The 19,552-nt window shown below is 37.0% G+C and overlaps 2 protein-coding genes across 4 annotated transcripts; both read left to right on the forward strand.

The window, feature by feature from the left end:
• On the forward strand, positions 1 to 4,591 carry sgk2b (serum/glucocorticoid regulated kinase 2b). Its single transcript, XM_084089411.1, has 12 exons — positions 1 to 193; positions 498 to 546; positions 893 to 947; positions 1,205 to 1,245; positions 1,329 to 1,386; positions 1,474 to 1,557; positions 1,639 to 1,770; positions 2,766 to 2,878; positions 3,012 to 3,231; positions 3,317 to 3,472; positions 3,584 to 3,673; positions 3,980 to 4,591. Exons 1-12 carry the CDS (start codon positions 127 to 129, stop codon positions 4,127 to 4,129), a joined length of 1,215 nt encoding a protein of 404 aa, XP_083945537.1. The 5' UTR covers positions 1 to 126; the 3' UTR covers positions 4,130 to 4,591.
• Positions 4,592 to 5,105: 514 nt separating this feature from the next.
• l3mbtl1b (L3MBTL histone methyl-lysine binding protein 1b) lies at positions 5,106 to 17,448 on the forward strand. 3 transcript variants are annotated; one of them, XM_084088157.1, is made up of 22 exons: positions 5,362 to 5,562; positions 8,435 to 8,548; positions 8,653 to 8,842; positions 8,950 to 9,020; positions 9,117 to 9,160; positions 9,246 to 9,360; positions 9,470 to 9,521; positions 10,213 to 10,307; positions 10,518 to 10,622; positions 10,737 to 10,872; positions 11,315 to 11,406; positions 11,517 to 11,668; positions 11,748 to 11,824; positions 12,172 to 12,257; positions 12,661 to 12,771; positions 12,903 to 13,017; positions 13,108 to 13,207; positions 13,286 to 13,522; positions 13,606 to 13,667; positions 14,552 to 14,697; positions 14,800 to 14,862; positions 15,828 to 17,448. In XM_084088157.1, the coding sequence occupies exons 2-22, from the start codon at positions 8,435 to 8,437 to the stop codon at positions 15,954 to 15,956; spliced, it is 2,292 nt and encodes a 763-aa protein (XP_083944283.1). In that variant the 5' UTR covers positions 5,362 to 5,562; the 3' UTR covers positions 15,957 to 17,448. The 3 variants fall into 3 exon arrangements, with proteins under 3 accessions (XP_083944281.1, XP_083944283.1, XP_083944282.1); XM_084088155.1 differs by having other exon boundaries at positions 5,106 to 5,562; positions 8,950 to 9,160; XM_084088156.1 differs by having other exon boundaries at positions 8,950 to 9,160; positions 13,108 to 13,189; positions 15,828 to 17,442.
• Positions 17,449 to 19,552: the final 2,104 nt, after the last annotated feature.

A 19,552-nucleotide genomic window follows, 5' to 3' on the forward strand; every position in this document is an offset into this window, starting at 1 on the left:
GGTTACGGACGGTTCCCCTTATGACATGAAGCAGCGCTCAACCAGAACTGACCGGTAAAACAGCAGACTTACCTTCGGACTCACAACTCACAGCTGCAAGCCAGGGCTTTCTTTCTCGTCGAAAACATGGTGAAAAAGGACAAAAGTCCCGTCACTTATGCAAAAATGAAGGGAATAGTTTCATATTTTACAGGTAAGCTCAAATACTTTTTCCTCAAACTTTAATAAGAAGAGACATTTTTGGGATTAGATACGTAAGATATAACGCAGAACGTAGCCTATTTGTCACAGCAAATTAAATATTTCAAAAGATTTCCTACTCTATCTATCTATCTATCTATCTATCTATTAAAATATAAATTCAATATTTGGAAGGTAATGGTAAATATGTTTAAATATACATATTTGCTTAGTCTTACAAAGGTTGTTCTATGTCCACCATATGCAGCAGATATTTCAGTAAATAAAAATAATCTTATAATATTTTATTTTCTCAGCTTTGATCAAGGACAAGAAGCTTGGATCCAGCCACCCAATCTATCGACAGTGAGTCTAGTCATCATTTTCCACTGCGTGAGCTAAAAGTAAAGCAGCACATGGCTCTGAGTGCATTCTAGTGCAGAGTTCAGAGGATTGTCTTATTATTTCTGCAAAGATCAGCTGAAAAATCAGGAATGACTGAAGTTGCACTGCATGTTTCAGACTGACCACCAGTGCAACTTTAAGACCATGACCTACTTATAGCAACATTCCAACGTGAAACCAGTAGACAAGTACTGTTGCATAGGTGTTGGCTGACTTTGGGGCAATTTTATAAGAAAATAGCTAGAACTAAAGATTTTCATTTGTTAAAAACAGCTGCATTTCTCTGATATGGTTTCTCTCATTCCAGGATGGATTTCTTGCGACCTGAGGGTAGTCTTTCTGAGGATGACGGAGCAGCAGCTGTAAGTGAACTTTAACAAGCTCATGTCCACTTGTATGTCCTGGGCCTACATACAGATTGGCAATATCTTACTTAAAGTATTAATAAAGGTCTCCAGTCCTTTCAGAAACATAACGTCAAGTCAGCTGCACTGATTTGAGTTGCTGTACTGGTTGACCTGTGTAATCTATAGATGTAACAGGAAGTGAAGTGATCTGTGGTATGGTTTCATATGTCACTGGAGTAAGCTGCTGACTCTCTCCCCGATCTCTTTCCTAGGTTTGTTACAGTAATCCATTAACAGAAGAGCCACAATCTCGGTAAACAGGGTGCTCAACTATCAGTCTATATGGACACAAACACATACAATTGCACATAAATATTTATTTCTATATGATTTTAGGGTATCTGCTGCTGATTTTGACTACTTGAAGGTTATCGGGACGGGAAGCTTTGGCAAGGTATAATGTTTATAGAGACCCACTCTGCTTTGTATTTTCAATAATGTATAAATATTGTTTAAACCTGGTTTGAATGTCTTTATTCAGGTGTTCTTGGCCACACACAGGGAAAATGGCAGATACTACGCAGTCAAAGTCCTACAGAAACACATTATTTTAACAAGGAAAGAGGCGAGTATGACTGGGAGTATACTATAATTATTTGGTTCATAACGTGTCTGTATGTATTAATTGTGTTTTTTTTTTTTACAGGAAATAAATGTCATGTGTGAGCACAGGGTGTTGTTAAAGACTCTCAATCATCCATTCCTGGTGAAGCTCCACTTCAGCTTTCAGACTAAGGACAGACTCTATCTAGTGCTGGACTATGCATGTGGAGGAGAGGTATGTTTACTTAGCTATCTACCACTTAGCTATCTAACCCTAAATCACACCCTAACAGAAAACGTTGGCTTTTATACAATTAAAAAAAAACTTTATGTACTATATTTCTATACCATTTATACAAATGAGGACTCCATAAGTATTTTTTGTCAGATTTAGCTCACTTCTAAGTACATATTCATCCCTGAAATATAGTTAAGAAGGTATATAGACACAACCAAGTACACACAGCTTTGAATCTAGACCAAAGGTTCAAGTCAGAGGCCAATAACAGGATTATTGTCAGATTATAAGATATTTTTATAAAATAGTTTATAATATATTTATAATAAAGTTATAATTGTGCTACGGCTGGTTTTCGCATAGTTCTTATCTCTCTGTCTGAATATACAATGTGTAATTGAATATCAAATCGAAAAGTTACTAAGAAAAAACACAACTCTGAGGCCAATTGTAGTGGACGAAGCCTACAGTCACGCTATTTAGATCTGTTAGTCCGTCTTCGCAAAACCAGACTAGCAATTTCAGGAAAAAGTCTGACTGAAATTGAACTTTTTTAAGTAGTGGTTCTTAACCAGGGGGTCAGAGCCCAATAGGGGTCTCAGCAAACTTCCAAGGGATAATTAATATATTATTCCAATATGATTAATATATTATTATAAATATTATTAAGATGAATATTATTCATATATTTAAACATCAAACTTAATTAAAATTAATATAGTTTGATATATAACAAATTATATATTGGCACTCCCAGTATCCCAGTGTTAATAATACATTATAGTTAATATTATTATTTTATAGTTCTGTTCATACTTCGAATATTCTGTTGGACAGCGTAGGGCCTTCAAGTCAAAAAGGTTGAGAATCACTGTTTTAAGTGACAGAACAATTTATCAAATATTCATATAAATTATATGATACAAAAGTCCAAATAATACTATGTTGTATGTATTATTGTGTTAATGAATGTCTATTTTTCATTTTTGCAGCTCTTTTACCATTTGCAGAGAGAGGGGGTGTTTGGAGAACCCAGAGCCAGATTTTATGCTGCTGAGATTGCCTGTGCTTTAGGATACTTACACTCCCTGAAGATTGTCTATAGGTAACAACACTCTTCTGAAATATCTGTGCCTGTGTAATGCTGATAAGCTCATTCGTTTGTGCTTTAGTAAGAACAAAATGATCACCAACTTTCAGCAGATTTACAGTAATCCATCTTTCTCACATGCTCACAGGGACCTGAAACCAGAAAACATTCTGCTGGATTCTGCGGGTCATGTGGTTCTGACCGACTTTGGCCTGTGCAAGGAGGGCGTGAGTGGACATGGCACCACCAGAACCTTCTGTGGAACCCCGGAGTACCTAGCACCTGAGGTCCTCCTGCAGAAGGAGTATGACAGGACTGTGGACTGGTGGGGTCTGGGCGCTGTTCTCCATGAAATGCTCTACGGCCTGGTAAACAAACCCACCAATGAATGCTCAGATAGATAAATAATACAGGTAGACAGGTGTGTTTTACACAAACTCTTTCTCATTCCAGCCACCTTTCTACAGTGCAGATCGTCTTGATATGCTCAGAAATATTATTTATCAGCCTCTGGTTCTAAAAACGGGAGTGTCTAGTGCAGGCCGAGATCTGCTGAAGAGACTGCTAAACAGGGACAGGACGAAGAGACTAGGAGCCAAACGTGACCTGGTAATCCAACAAGCACACAGAGACATTCACAAACAATCACACAATCTGAAATTGGTTTATCTTGCTAAACGATAGACTAAATGTCATTTTGCCCCATTTTTTGGCTTTTAGACCGAGCTGCAGTCTCATCCATTCTTCTCATCTATTCATTGGGATGACCTTGTTACAAAGAAAATTTCTCCACCTTTCGTTCCCTTACTGGTGAGGTTTTTTTTATTGACACATTTGTCTTTAATGGGATTGTTCACCTAAAAAAAATTGTTTTACTGTTTAAACCAGTATGGCTTTTTTTTCTTATGTGGAACACAAAAGATGATATTTTGAAGATTTTGTTTTTTGTCCACACAATGAAAGTCAATGGGATCCAAATTTTCATTGTACAGAAAAAAAAAAACATTCTTCTAAATATATTTTGCTAGTGTTCCACAGAAGAAAAAAATGTGAGTGTGCTTACAGGACATGAGCTTATTTCATATAGATATTAATTTGTATTTGTTTACATTTCAGTCTGGCCCTGGTGACCTCACGAACATTGACCCTCGGTTTACAGAACTTCCTGTTCCACACTCGCTAGGAGCATGTGAGGAGTCTGGAGCAACCTTTCCTGGCTTCACCTACACCAATGAAAACATTTTCTCCCTGACTTGTGGACACTAAGACAATTTTTTTGTCAGACCAATACATTTTGTCGGAACATGTTTCTAATTATTTTTAACTTAAGTAAACACAGTTCATTTTTTATGTTAGCTGGACCAATGCTTTTGCAACATGACTACAGAGTTTCTATCAAAAGTGACTGTGTTTTCCTAACATTCATATCTTATTTAATTATTTTTTAGCCCTATTTGATAAAAACTATTTGTAAAGAAATACAATGTTTAATGGTGTGCTGACTGTACTATATTGTAATGAGATGAAGTGAGACTAGTGAGACTGAGACAGGTTGCATCAGATGCTTGATTATAAAAGAGATATAAAGTTGTGAGACCGAAAGAATATTCAATCTGAATGTTAATGTGTACAGTAAGATTGCATTGGTAAGTGTTTGTAATGAAATTGTCTGATCAGTAAAGAATGTCTAATTTTTGGAATGGAAACAATTAAATTATTTTAAGCTAATGCGCGGTTATTGAATATGTTTTATTGTGAAAGTAGTTAACGTGCTTTAAAAAAATAAGGTATCACAAACAATTCACAGTTGCGCTATACTGTAATCGAGACATGGGTCACAAAGAAGAACACAGTTGTCATCCACAGATCATTTACATGTATAATTTGCCACTACTTTACTTTTATAAATGGGAATGATCTGCTTCCTGTATTTGCCTCAGACCTACTTTACAAACAACGTGCCAACCTCGAGTCTAGGAAGAAACCTCCACTTTTAAGCTCACAGCGCCATCTTGTGGCGTCTTCGCTTAGTTCGCTGTCTTCCTTTTCGCCACTTTTGCAACAATGCGGCTGTCAAAACACTGTATTTAAATATTACGAACTTAAGTTTGAAGCACGACGCAGTGTTGTTTTAATTAATAAGTTCTGCCTTTCTCTATTTATTGCATATGGCGAAGTATGCCCTTCAAAAGAGATTTGCGGAGTAAAACCTGAACACGTGATGGTTACAGGAAATCAAATCAGAGGATCACCGCTACATTGACTGTAAACTGAACAGATACAAAAATCACACTCTGAAAACAGCTCGTTTCAGTGAGCACGCACTAGGACTCCATTAAAATGGAATCATTTGTGACCCCGTTTGAACACTACAAAGCGCTCTCTTTTTGTTTAAAATGCGTAAAAACGTAAAGGGGATCAAAACCATTTTCTATATCAGTAATAATAAGGCCTTCGATTGTTTTAGCGCAACAAGCACCGATTGAAACGGGTATCGCAGACAAGTCAATGCTGGGGTCATGTAAGGACGCTATAAGGCTCAGTTCCTCTGATTCTCCGTTACATTAAGATAATCACTCACAAATATATGCTGTGGTGAAGTTTATCGGGGCTGTAGAAGTTGGACAGACACATATTAACCGGCGCATGCGCAATAACGCCACCATCCAGGTCTAAATAAGAGTTAAGAGAGAAACGAGGTGAGTTGCACGTTTATCAATAAATATGACGTTAATGTCGTCACCCACGCAGTAAACAACGATACTAACACAGAGTGCGTTTCTTGTTTAACAGTTTTCAACCATTGCGACTATTTTCAACGAGGTTCAAAAACCGTAAAGATAATTAGAAGTCAAGTTTGTGCAGAAGAAACTAAAAGCATGCAATTTGTTATTTCCCCGGGTCTGCATGCACCCGAGTTATTATGTTTATATACTGATAAATGACAACTCATTCAAAGTACCTCGGGAAATGTTTTTCTTTTGGATATGAGCGTGAAACTGTTGATTTGGTTTATTGTAGGGTGCCCTGCTAATGTTACAGCTAGCCGGGGCTATCAGTCGGGCTAACGACATTCCGTGACAAGGGGAAAGTAAGGAGTTTGTTGACGGAGGGGAAAACATTGCGTTTTAATAAAACAAGTTGTACACTTGGCCTTCCCGTGTTGTTTGAAGGTCCGAGCGACGTGAATCAGACCAGAAAACTGTTATAATTTACATACTTTAGACGTGTCGGCGGCCCTTTGCTATCCTCCGCCATTTTGTGTGTCAGTCGAATGCTAATAATGGGCGCTCGCGCATTGCACTTTATTTATGCTCAGAATAAATTCAGTCATCACTTGAAATATCCAAACAAACGTTTTGTATTAAACCAGACGAGCTTTTGGGTGATCTTCGCGGGGCACCGTTACTGTACAGTCTGAGATTTTGATAATATTTTGATTTAAGACTCACGACAGGTCAAGAACGTTAAAACACTATTGCCTACTGTATACGAACGATAACGTGCTTGAATAAAGACTTTCTTCTTCAAAAACTAATCCATTGTGAGTATGTACGTTTTAACTTGTCATCGCTATTATCCGCCTTCTTTAAAAGCACAGATTTAGCGAGATTCTTTTAAAACAAGGAAAAGCTGAACTTGTTCGTCTAACTTTACTTTTAATCGCTTTCCTCCATTAATAACCACCAAAGTAGTTTAAGTGTGTCAGTGAGAGTTTATATACATAGCTAGTCCATAAAAAATAACATCATAACAATGTAGAAATACATATTTTTGTCCTCGTTTAAGTGCTTGGTGCAATCCGTACTGCGAGCAACAGTCGCCCTCTAGCGGAATTGGTTGGAACTACAAGCGACGCGCGGCTATTTCGTAATCCCAAGTTGCGGTCGTTTCATCAGCCGCAGTCTAAACACGGTTTTCGAAACGAGAACGTCGTATTTCAATATTGAAAACGACAGTTTTGTTTCGTTTACTAAAACAATGTGCGCTAATATTTATATGACACTCACAGGCAGCAGATGCTTGGTTCTCAAAGTGCAGTTATGTGAATGCATTAAAACAGTGGTTCTCAACCGGGGGGCTCAGCAGTCTTCCTCAACAATTAAAAGCCCTCAAGACTTAAAATAATTTAAAGCAGAAAATAACGAGCATATAAAAATCAAGATATTACTTACTTTAATTCACCCCCTCTGAAACAGTTTTTTGAAGAACCAAGATTCCCATAGTCCTGGAAATCCTGGATGGGGAAGCCTATTTGTAAAAGTGTGATTTATAGACCTGGAAAAGTCTGGAAAAAATACCAGGAAAAAATTAAAGAAAAAAGTAGAGCATATTTTTATATCTATATCTATAATCCATATCCAGTAAATCACGAATGACTGGAAAAGTTAATTGGTTAAACCTTAAAGAACATTCAGATCTTAAAAATCTTGAATCCTGAAATCTTATTATTTTAACTTTAATTATAACTTAAACCTTTTTATTTAATTAAAGAAACTAAGTGTGTAGATAGATTAAAATAAGTTTAAAACAAAAACAAAATTAGGGTTAGGGGGCCTTCAGATATCGTTGTGGACAATAGGGGGTCTTGGAGTCAAAACGGTTGAGAACCACTACATTAAAGGATTGTTTCCCCTTTAGAGGTGTTTTGGACAGTTTGGTTAAAGGGTTGGTTCACCCAAAAATGAAAAATTTCCCATAATTTACTCACCCTCGAGCCATCCTAGGTGTTTATGACTTTCTTCTTTCAGCCAAACATAATCTGAGTTATATTAAATAATATCATTGCTCTTCCAAGCTTTATAATGGGAGTGAATGGTACCTTGTTTTTTGAAGCCCAAAAAAGCACATCCATCCATCCATCCATCCATCCTAAAAGTAATCCATATGGCTCGCCTTCTGAAACAAAGTTATGTGTTTTTGTATGAAAATTATCCATAATTATAACTTTATAAACTATAATGACTGGTCTTCGGTAACGGCCGCACGCAAGTCTAGTTCTTGCAGAAGAGTGACCTCTGACCCGACATAAGATGTATTGATGAACGTGGAAGCGCAGAGGATAGAGCAAAACAAAACACTGTTAAGTTTAAAATGAATTTTTAAAGAGAAATGTCAGAGGAGCTTGAGTTTGTTGCCCAGCCTTATAAAGCTTGGAAGAGCAATGAATGATATTATTTAATATAACTCCAATTGTGTTTGGCTGAAAGAAGAAAGTCATAAACACCTAGGATGCCCTGAGGGTGAGTAAATTATGGGATTATTTCTATTTTTGGGTGAACCCTTTAACTTTAAAGGGTTAGTTCACCCAAAAATGAAGATTCTGTAAGTAATTACTCACCCCCATGTTGTTCCAACCCCGTACGACTTTCGTTCATCTTCGGAACACAAATTAAGATATTTTTGATAAAATCTGAGAGCTGTCTCACTCCTTCATAGGCCGCTAGGTAATTGAACGAAAGGGGTTGGAACAACATAATTTTCATTTTTGGGTGAACTAACCCTTTAAGATGCTTACTTCTGTCATCTGTCCATGTTGTAACAATATGTTCTTCTCTTTTGTTGAAAAAGATGGCAGAGACATCTACGAGTGGTGGTCCTGCTGCCACTGGAGCCGATTTTGACATGATGAGCGCTCTTGACTGGAAGGACGGCATAGCCACATTGCCTGGAAGTGACATTCGGGTACAAATATTAAGTGTATCTGATGCATAAAGTGTGATGCAAGGGACATATTGGACTATTCTTAATGTGCTGATGAAAAATCTCAAAATCTGGTCATTTTTTAGTTTCGGATGACTGAATTTGGCACCTTGGAGATCGTCACAGAGGCGGAGCCCAAAGTTAAAGAGGCGGAGCTTACAGGTCCACAACCTCAAACTACAAGCACCAACAACAGTAATTCCCCTGAGCAAAACAAAACTTCAAATCAGACTGCAAAGCCCCAGTTGAATACAGACCATCAGACAAATACTGTGGGTGAGTACATGCAACACATATTTCTACCAAATAGAGGAATGATTTGCTCTTTAATTTATTTTTGAGGACTCAATTTCTCTCGCTTTTTTTTCCTTTTTTTTTCTCAGTTTCCACTGACCCCCACAGGCAGGCCGGGGGCATCAACACTAGGAGCCCCAGCACTGTGGAAAGCCCCAGCGTGAGTACAGTGCCCAATGTGATTGTTCCCATCACTGAGGCCACTGCAAACTGCAGGTCCTGTGGTCACTCTGGTTCACAGGAGTCTTTCCTACAGGGCAAATTTTGCAGTGCTCCTTGTGTGCAGCCTACCAGTGGCAGGTAGTTTTCAGGTGTTTTTGGCTCTTACACAGATCTGCCAGTTGCACTGTTTATGGTGAATTTATAAGTTATTTTGTGTGTGCAGGTCAACCCCAGCTGAGGCATTCGAAGGAGAGCGTTTAGGTAAACGTGTGAGAAAGAAGAAGAAGATGTTTATGGAATCTGGAGATGAAGAGGAGGACAACATAGAGGAGGAAGAGGTAACACACACACACACACACACACATCTCACAGAAAAGAGCATATATTCAATATCAACAGGGATGAACTACTGCATTGATCAGTGTTTATTTTTTTCTCTTTTTTCAGGAGAAGGTTAAATCCTCGAAGGGAAGACGAGCGGCTAAAGTTGCTAGACTAGGTTGGTAATTTTCATTTAGCTAACACACACACACACACACACACACACACACACACACACACACACACACACACATACACGGAAATATAAACTCTGGCCAGACAGTATCTCATGCCTTATGTCTAGGGATTCACAATATATTGGTGCCATATTAGTTATCATCTGATATTAGGGATTATTTATTTTTTATTTTAGGATATTGGATATATATCATCTGATATTTAATTGTGCATGCTCAATTCCCAATATTTTTAATTAAGGTTAAAAATTTAAATTTAAATGACCTTTGCTGTCTTACAATCACATAATTAACAATTATTAATTATTTAATTATTTAATAACATAATTATTTAAAAAAAATCAAACGAATTATGTAATAACACTGTTAAATGTAATCTTAGGCAAATCTCAGCATTAATATTTGTATTCATACTATATATTATAATGTTGTGATGCTTAAATTCACTGGTTACATTTAAAATGACTGACTGATTTGAGTTTTAGTCTTATTTTATTTTGGATCAGTGTTGGCAAAATATTTTTTAAATTGGTGCATCCCAACTTGAGTCTTTTAGCAGGTTGTACAGATTGTGTCATGTATCATTTCAGTCAGTTTCAGACTCATCCTTTCCATGTATTATAAAAACGCTTTTCTAAGCCATCTAAAGTGCCTGTGATGCTGTTTCCATAGTGACAGCACCTCCTGTTAAGAAGAAAACCTGGAGTTGGTCAGCTTATCTAGAGGAAGAGAGAGCCATTGCCGCTCCTTTGAAACTTTTTAAGGAGGTGAGAAACACAGCATATATAACTTGTATATCTGTTCACGGTTATATAAATAACATGGTATGGTTGGGATCCTGATTAGGATGGTAAGTTTGATGTCAATTCAGTTTTGTCATTAGAAAAAAGTGTTACTTGAAAGAAAACAGAGAGATTTTTTAAAAGCATGACATCTATGAAATTCAATAATTTTGTTTTTGTGTGTTTGCAATACAGCACCAGTCTGTTCCGCAGAGTAGGAATGGATTTAAAGTTGGCATGAAGTTAGAGGGACTGGACCCCTGTCACCCTGCTCTCTTCTGTGTTTTGACTGTTGCAGAGGTAACCAGGGTCAAATGTTTCTGTGATGTTACTTGATGTGTGATTATTAGGAGCACAGAACTAAATATAGTTTTTAGGTTGCGCTTATAGTTAGATGTATTTTCTCTGTTCCAGGTGCAAGGTTACAGGATTCGGCTTCACTTTGATGGTTACCCTGAGTGCTATGACTTCTGGGTAAATGCTGACTCATGGGATGTGAAGCCGCCAGGCTGGTGTGAGAAAACCGGCCTCAAGCTATTGCTTCCAAAAGGTGCTTAATGTACTAATAAAGATGTACTGTAAAAAAACAAACAAAAAAACTGTTGGCAAGGATCAACCATGCAAAATGCTACTTTTGTTTTCTGTAACATGGTAGATCTGTTTTATAGATGTTTCTTTATGTGTTAAAACTACTTAAACTCAATATTCACTCTGAACTGTGTGATGACAAACTGGTCTACTAGCTGTTATTCTGATATTCAACATAGATGTAATAGTATTGTAATTACAAGTATTGTAATTTATTTATAAATAATAATAAATATAATTAAATGTAATATAAGATATAATTTAATCATTTATTTAATAAAGCATGGTTATGTTAGCATAGTTTTCATGTTGTTTAAAAAAGTGTTTTTGTGGACACTCTTAGTTGCTGCAAATGCTGCTAGTAAAATGTATTGCATATGCTGTTCTTTACTATGATTTAACAGGTTGCAGAGATGGAGATTTTAACTGGAACACATATGTAAAGAACTGTAGGGGTCAACTGGCCCCCAAACATCTCTTCAAGAGTCTTAATACAGTATGTCATTTCATATGCACACACTTCAAGAGAATAGGAGATATCTCAATAGTTTCTGTTCCAGGAGATCAAGTTTTCTTCTTTAACCGTGTGTTATCTGCCCTATTTAGTCAGTCACACCGTCAGGATTCCGTGCTGGGATGAAGCTGGAAGCCGTGGACAGGAAGAACCCGTCACTCATCTGCGTAGCAACCATTGCTGCTGCTGTCGACAACCGGCTCCTCATTCACTTTGACAACTGGGACGATACGTATGATTATTGGTAAGATCGTGAGCAGAGTACTGGCCATATAAGTGTCCCCATGTGCATGTGGTTGTAAATGCATTCTGTTTGTTCTCAGGTGTGAAGCCAGCAGTCCGTACATTCATCCAGTCGGGTACTGTGAGGAGGTGGAGTTAACACTCACCACACCTGCAGGTCAGACTCCCTTTAATATTTTTCTTTGTTAACTTTTATATGTAGCTTTTATGTGTCGTTGTACTAAAGTCAAAATAAATGATCTGGAAAATATTTACAATTTACGATGTATCTAACATCTTCTATTCAATTACATTTATAAGTATAGCACTTTTTATTAAAAAACAACAACAAGCTAGACATTTTTTTTTTTTTTTTTTTCTCAAATTTACCACGGACCCCATTTACTCTGGACCCCAGTTTGAAAGCCCCAGAATTATTATTTTTTTCTTTTCTTTTTTAACAAGCTCTAATGTGCATGAAAAGTTGTTTTAAAGTTATTGGAAGTCTATTTATGTCTTTCTTAGAGTATAAGCACCCAAAGAGTTTTTCTTGGGAAAAGTACCTTGAAGAAACTGGAACCCAAGCTGCACCAGCTAGAGCCTTTAAACAGGTACGGTTTAAATCATTGCAATGAACCATGAGAGGTGTAGGTAAATCATTTAATATAATTTATAACTGGTAAAATGTCATTTGAAAGGTCCTAGTAGTTGGTGTTTTTTTTTTTTTTTACAAAGAATAAAACACATTTGATCTGGTTCAAAGTAGTGGGCAGTTTGATAAAAAAAACTGAATTAATTATATGATAATATAAAAGACATATGTTCTGTTTTATACATATTTTGTTTAAACAATTTAATTGAATCTTCTACACAATTCAAATGTATTAGTATAGCTCTCTTCATAATAAATATAAACAAATAAATGTAGAAAAATAGCAAACAAGCTAAAGGTGACAGTGGTGAGAAACACTCCCTAAAAGGCTATTGATTACATATTGATCCTTGGCCATCCAGAGACCACCACATGGCTTCCAAGTTGGGATGAAGCTAGAGGCAGTGGACAAACGTAATGCCGTACTCATCCGTGTCTCCACCATCTCTGATATAGAAGACCACAGAATCAAGGTTTACACACAAATATATCCGTTTTGTCTAATTAGCTTACTCTAATTAGAAGCCAACATGGACATATAGTATTTAATACGCTTGTACAGCTAGTATATCTTCACTAAATCTTTGTGTTTACTTATATATAGATCCATTTTGATGGCTGGAGTGACGAGTATGATTATTGGCTAGATGCCGATAGCCCTGAACTGCACCCAGTAGGCTGGTGTCAGAAAACAGGTCATCCTCTACAACACCCCAACGGTAACATACTGTCCGATGCACAAATATTAAGTATTTCAGCACATGGCCACACCAGACTCATAATCTAACTCGTAATGGTAATATTATCAGGTCCCAGAGATTCTCCAGTCCCCCCAGGACAAGGCTGCCCAACCCAAGGATGCAACGGAGTCGGACACATTCGAGGACCTCGGTATGGGACACATTACACGTAAGTTATACATATGTTGTTACAAACACAACTCGTAATGCGCATTCAAATGCAAACGAGTCTCTCTCCCATTGTTAGGGCGGTGAGTTGTCCATACTCAGATCTGAATTTGAATAAAGACGGGTTGGTTCCAGACAGACTGAGCGGGGAGAGGCCAGTCACGCTCAGTGGACCCCCGCGCCACCGCCGTGCTGAAACACTCACTCAGACGCAGCCTCCCACACCCATGCCCACACCCAGCGCCAGCACCCCAGACCCCCCTGACACCACCACAGACACCTGTCCACAAGCTCGGGCAGTGCGTGAGCACATTGTGTGAGTGTCAGCAGTGATGTACAGTTTAACTTTTCTCTTTCACACACACTCACTCACTTTTTATCTCTTTCTCATTCCTTCAGGTCTGGCAGCGCTCCTAAATGTGTCAAGCCACCCCAGGTGAAGCAGGAAGGTGATGGGAAAGGTATAGATCCTTCAGATATTGTGATTTTTTTTTTTTTTGGCTTAATTTGCTTTTTTTGTGGATAATCCATAACCTCTGAGAATTTTGTACATGGGTCAATGAAGCGATGCTTGGTTTTTTGCCTGGATGTGTAATAATAATACAAAAATTCATAGATATAATTACTTCAATACACTTCATCTATGAAGTGCATATTTTTAATTTCTGAATTAAAATGAGTTTGATATTTTTGGGAGAAATAAAGTAAAACATATAACATAATGAAAGAAAAAAAGCTTTATTAAATTTGTTTTAATTCAAGACATATTTAATAAGTAGTTTGACAGTCAATAATTGTTATTTCTTAGAACACAAAAAAATATCTTAACAAAACTACTTTACTCACTTTTGTCCATCAAAGCCATGACAACTAACATGACCAGAAAATGATATCAGAAATGCATGCTGTCATGGTCAATAAGGTAATTTGACCTTTTTATAACAAGACAAGCTTAGTTCATTATATGTAAAATTGCATGTTTTGTGAAATATTTATGAATTAATAATTCATGATATTTGTATAAAAACAAAAAAAACCTTTTTGCCTCGAAATTATACTTGAATTTTTTTGTGCAAATAATGATTAAGATGTATAGACTCGCATGTATTCAGGGTGTAAGAAAAATGTTAATACATTTACTGATGGTTATACTACATTTAAACTTTTCAAAAAAATTCAACCATATAAGAAGCTACCTGAATACAAAAAGCACATTTCTAAGAACTTGGCAGCTGTATTTTTAACTAGTAACCTTTTCTTTATCTTGGACACTCTTATTTGCCAATGACTGACATGTGAGAACGTTTGCAAGGCATGTCATGAATAAATTCTATTTGTGTCGTAGATTCTCTTCAGCAGTTCCTGCATGAGTCTGTGTTTTGTGGATGGGAGCCACCGAGGTTTCAGCTGTGTTGGGAAAAGCATGGCAAACTGCTGCCTGAAGCTTTGGGCCTCACCGCCAAGAGAGTGGCAAAGTGGAACACTGAAGAGGTGGCATTTGATAATTCTGGAAAAGTTCATTTATGCTTTAAAAGAGGTCTTCTAAACATATTTATTTTTATTGCATCTTATTTGACAATGTTGTTCTTTCAGGTTTCAAGTTTTGTACGAGGCCTGCCTGGCTGCAGAGAGCATGCTGCCACCTTCAGGAAGGAGGTAAATAACTAAAACATCAACTTTACTTGTGAATATTAATGTAACGTACCTTCCCTATATACACTACCATTCAAAAGTTTGGGGTCGGATTTTTTCCAATGTTTTTGAAAGAAGTCTCTTATACTTAACAAGGCTGCATTTATTTGTTCAAAAATACAGTAATATTGTACAAATATTATTACAATTTAAAATAACTGTATTTTTATATATGTATTAAAATGTAATTTATTCCTGTGCTGGCAAAGCTGAATTTTCTGCAGCCATTACTCCAGCAGGGTTCGTATGGTCATGAAAAACCTGGAAAAGAATTAAAAAATAGCAATTTCATGGCCTGGAAACCCAAAAAGTTTTGGAAAAGTCATGGAACTTTTTTCCCCACAAATATCTGTATAATAGAATATATGCTTAATCAGTGCCTGAATTTCGAGAGGAGTAAATTAATACACACAGAATATCAGAGATCAAATCAGTAATTTGAAAAGAGCGTGAGTGATTCAGTGGTTCCAACTTCTCTCCCTCGCTATCGCTTTTATATATGGCTTTACAGCAACACATTGCTTCTGAAAAAAACTTTTTTATATTTATTCTGTTGTATTTATTTGTGCTACTGCACAATGTATTTGTTCTTATTTTACTGTTGGTTAGTAAATTCAATTCAAAGTTTGAAATCAAGATTCCTTGTGCTGTGTGTAAGCTATATTGCAGAAAAAAATGACCTCATTGTAAAAGCACAAATACATAGAGTGAGCAAACATTTAGTTGAGATAATTGTAATAAAAAAAATGTCTAAAAAATCCCCCCCATAAGAGTCATCCAAGGGGGAATTCCCCCCTATTTTCCAAAATGAAATTCAGGGCCTGGTTTAATTGATAATGTTGGTTGAACAAATTACAATAATTAGCATTCGAGTATTTTTGTTCTCAGACTAAGTGAATATGTTTTTTTCCCCATTCTTTTTCCTCCAGCAAATTGATGGCGAGGCCTTCCTGCTCCTTACTCAGTCAGACATTGTAAAGATTCTGAGCATCAAGCTCGGCCCCGCTCTCAAGATTTATAACTCTATCCTCATGCTGAAGAGCGCAGATGAAGAGTAGACACCTCATAGCAACTGCTGCTCCATCAAACAACATGTTTGAAAGTTGCTCTTGTCTCCACCGATGTGTCCAGCGGACTGAAAAATGCTCAATCATTGGTCTCATTTTTGATTGACGGACATTGAAAATCAGCCGATCCAACAAACTGTATGTGATCAGAAAAATCACATCTCTTAAGGCTGATCAATATTTGATGTCTCCCCTTCCAACCCTGCACTCGCTCTAAATTAGGTCTGATATTCTCTTTTGAAATAGATCATTTGATTCATATTAGACTCTTGGTGAGTACACTATACTGAGGCACCTTAAAATGTTGAAAGCTTAAAATGGACTGTTTCATTGTTGATATTTATGCTTTTACAGTTGCTAAAATGACGGCTAATTGCATTTGGTGCCAGAGCACAATTGAAAGGCATGATGGTGGAGCTTTTACTTGAAATGTAATTTTTTTTTTAAATGCAAAAAGACCTTTGTTTGTAATTGAACACGCATCCAAAATAATCCAAATGATCCTGTTTGAGACCACTAGAGGGCAGCAGGATTCTTTGTGTGTGTGTGCGTGCGTGTGCGTGTGCGCGTGCGTGTGTGTGTGTGAGAGAAAGACTTTTGCAAGCGTGTTTGTGAGAGAAAAATGTATAAATGTGTGCTTGCATCTAATGTCAGGGAATTCTTGCTCTGGGCAAATCTGGAATTGAATGTCTCAAGTTTGTATTTACTTCAGCTGAAATGTGTGATCTTGTAAAATGCATTTGTAAATTGAAGAAATTGTACATTTGTTGAAGTGAATTGGACAGTGTGACTGACTCACTAGACACTGAAAATAGAAATAGAAATGAGCGGGTGTGTTTGAGTGTGTATTTTAAGCTTCTGAGACCCTGACATTTTGCCTTGTACAAGCATTCCTGAGTACTAAGACATTTTGTTCTGTCATTCACAGAGCAAAAGCTTTTTGCACATCCGTGACCTTCTGTATAATACAGCTGTAATTCTCAGCTCTGCTGCAACTGATTTTACTCAGCCATGTTGGAATCACTACACTTCCATGCATTGGTTTGGCTTTAGCAGTGCTTAAGTTGTCATTATACACACATGCATATGCAGGTTCTTCTTATAGCATTAGGTCAGGATAATAGATCCAGTTAGGGTCGAAACTGGAGAAGCTGAAGACTCGGAAAATGGTTGTTCAAAAGCTAAAATACTAAATAAAATAGATATTAGTCTGTAGATTACTGACTTGATTACAAGTAGGCATTTGGATGGTGATGGAAAATCAAGATTTAAGGAAATCCTAATCACAGTGGTTTGGGTCAAGGATGAGTTTGTATCAGATTTTGATTGTTTTCTTTGGTGTGTGTGTGTGTGTGTGTGTGTTTGCAGATTAAATGTCTCTCTAAGCAGACTGTTTATGTGTGACAGATTGTGTGTTTCTGAGTTCCAGTCCCGAATGGATGAATGAATAGAGCGAAGGACAATAAATAAGGATTTCAAACAGAACTCTTTTGTTTATTTTTTGTTTTCATTCATAACGATCTTAAAGGGGTGGAATAATGGCCTTTTCACAAGTTGAAAATAAGTCTTTGATGTATGAGTGTGTATGTGAAGTTTTAGCTCAAAATACCCCACAGATATTTTATATAGCATGTTAAAATTGTCACTTTTTGAGGGTGAGCAAAAACACAGTTTTTGTGTCTGTCCCTTTAAATGCAAATGAGCTGCTGCTCCCAGCACAGAGGGCGGAGCTTCAACAGTTTGTGTCCTTTTACCTCACACAGACATGCACTGAAAATGTCTAAACTTTTAGCCTTTTATGTTCAAACCGGAGTCAGACAATGATGGAGAGACTTAAGTAGAAGTGACAACATGTAGAAAGCAACAGGACATTTCTGAATGGTTAGTTGAAGAATTTATGCAGCTGATGTGGAGTGATCTTCTAGTCATTGATTAGCATATTCTGTAATGATATCTATAAATCGCGTTCCCGGGGCCAGGGTTTATGTAAATTTTAGGGTTGGTGTGATGTCACTAACCCGAGAGGAATGTCGTGTAGACCCTACCAGCTGTTTGTTGTACTCCTTAAAAAACAATTTCTTTAAAAGCAAATATCTCCCTTTGCTTTGAACTTTGAGCATTGTAACTTTGCAGATGTTGTTTATGCTCAAACAGCAACATTACACACTAACTAAAGTTAGAAAAGTGAAATCATAATCAACCACCTCTTTAACGGTTGCATAAAACTGAAATTTAAGTTCATGCTTATAAACAGAGGCTCAAGTATGGAGTTACTTTTGTGTCTTTTTTATGCAATTATGCATATTGGGTTTAAGAGCAAAAATAAAGATTGTAATAAAAATAAAATTGCAAATAAAAAGTCTTCTTAAAGCTGTTTTAAATGACAAAAATAAAGCAACTGCTAAAAATAAAAACTGCACTATGAATAAACTTCCTTTTTCTTTATGCAGTTCCCACACTTTTCATTACGCACCCATATATTTTCTGCTCTGTTCTGCTGTTTTGTTTGCAGGTCTAAAACTTTTGTTTATTTAGCATAGTATCAATTATTTTTGTAATAAAAAAGCTTGTTTTTTTAATAATACAATATCATTATATACAATTACAATATTATCACATTTGCTCTCAGACAGTATGTTTGATTGCATAATGAAAACGCCAAAGTTACTCCATAAACTGGCCACTTCATAACCGAAAGAATCTTGCATACTGAACTTCCATGATGGCCCACAGTTATCTGGTCATAGAACTATGAATACATATTTAAATAACTAAATATAATACAAAATAACAGTCTGAGTTAGTGAGAAAAAAACCTTGAATTTGGGCCTAAAGACTCCCTATAGACTCTAAGAATAGGTTATTCTGCCCGCCGTGGGACCCAAAGGGCTTGCCCACATGTTCCCATGACCCTCTAACCACAGTATCTCTCTCGCTCGCTCACTCACTCCCACGTCACTGGCCGGTTTAAAGTAAATGCGCCTCCCCTCACGCTCATGATACGCGCGTTTGCTATGGCTGGAGACTGATGGATTTGCGCGTCTTCATCGACATGGTTATTACTAGACTCGTTGCAAGGCGCGCGCTCTCACGTCATTGAAGCAATTAAAACGGACCATAGCCAATCATGTGTTTCCAGTGGAGAAGCAACTGAGGTGAGTTTAAGTGGTACTAACTTCAGGTGCTGATGTCCCGACTTGATATAGCTCAACGTTCATGATGAGTATGAAACAAGTGTGTTCTGAAACAGACATGCTACACGTACTGCGTTGTACTGCTTGGATACATCATTTTGAATACACACCCATAAAGTTTGTTACCTTAAAGGTGAAGTGTTTTACAGGAAAACTATAAATAAGCCATTTTCATGTTGATTTCCCTGCAAAAGTGTACATGTTGTGGCGCTATTGTAAGATTATACTGTTTGAGAATCTAATCAGCCCAATTCTAGCAACATTGGCCCAACCAATGGCATGTGTTTGGGGCGGGACTATCTGTATGTCTGACCAATGGAAGACAAACTCCACCTTTATTTTTTTACAAATCGAAGGCCACTATAAAGTCACCATGATATCGAAATTGACTTT

This window comes from Abramis brama (genome assembly GCF_963993115.1).
Source record: "Abramis brama genome assembly, chromosome: 17".
NCBI classification, from domain to species: Eukaryota; Metazoa; Chordata; class Actinopteri; order Cypriniformes; family Leuciscidae; genus Abramis; species Abramis brama.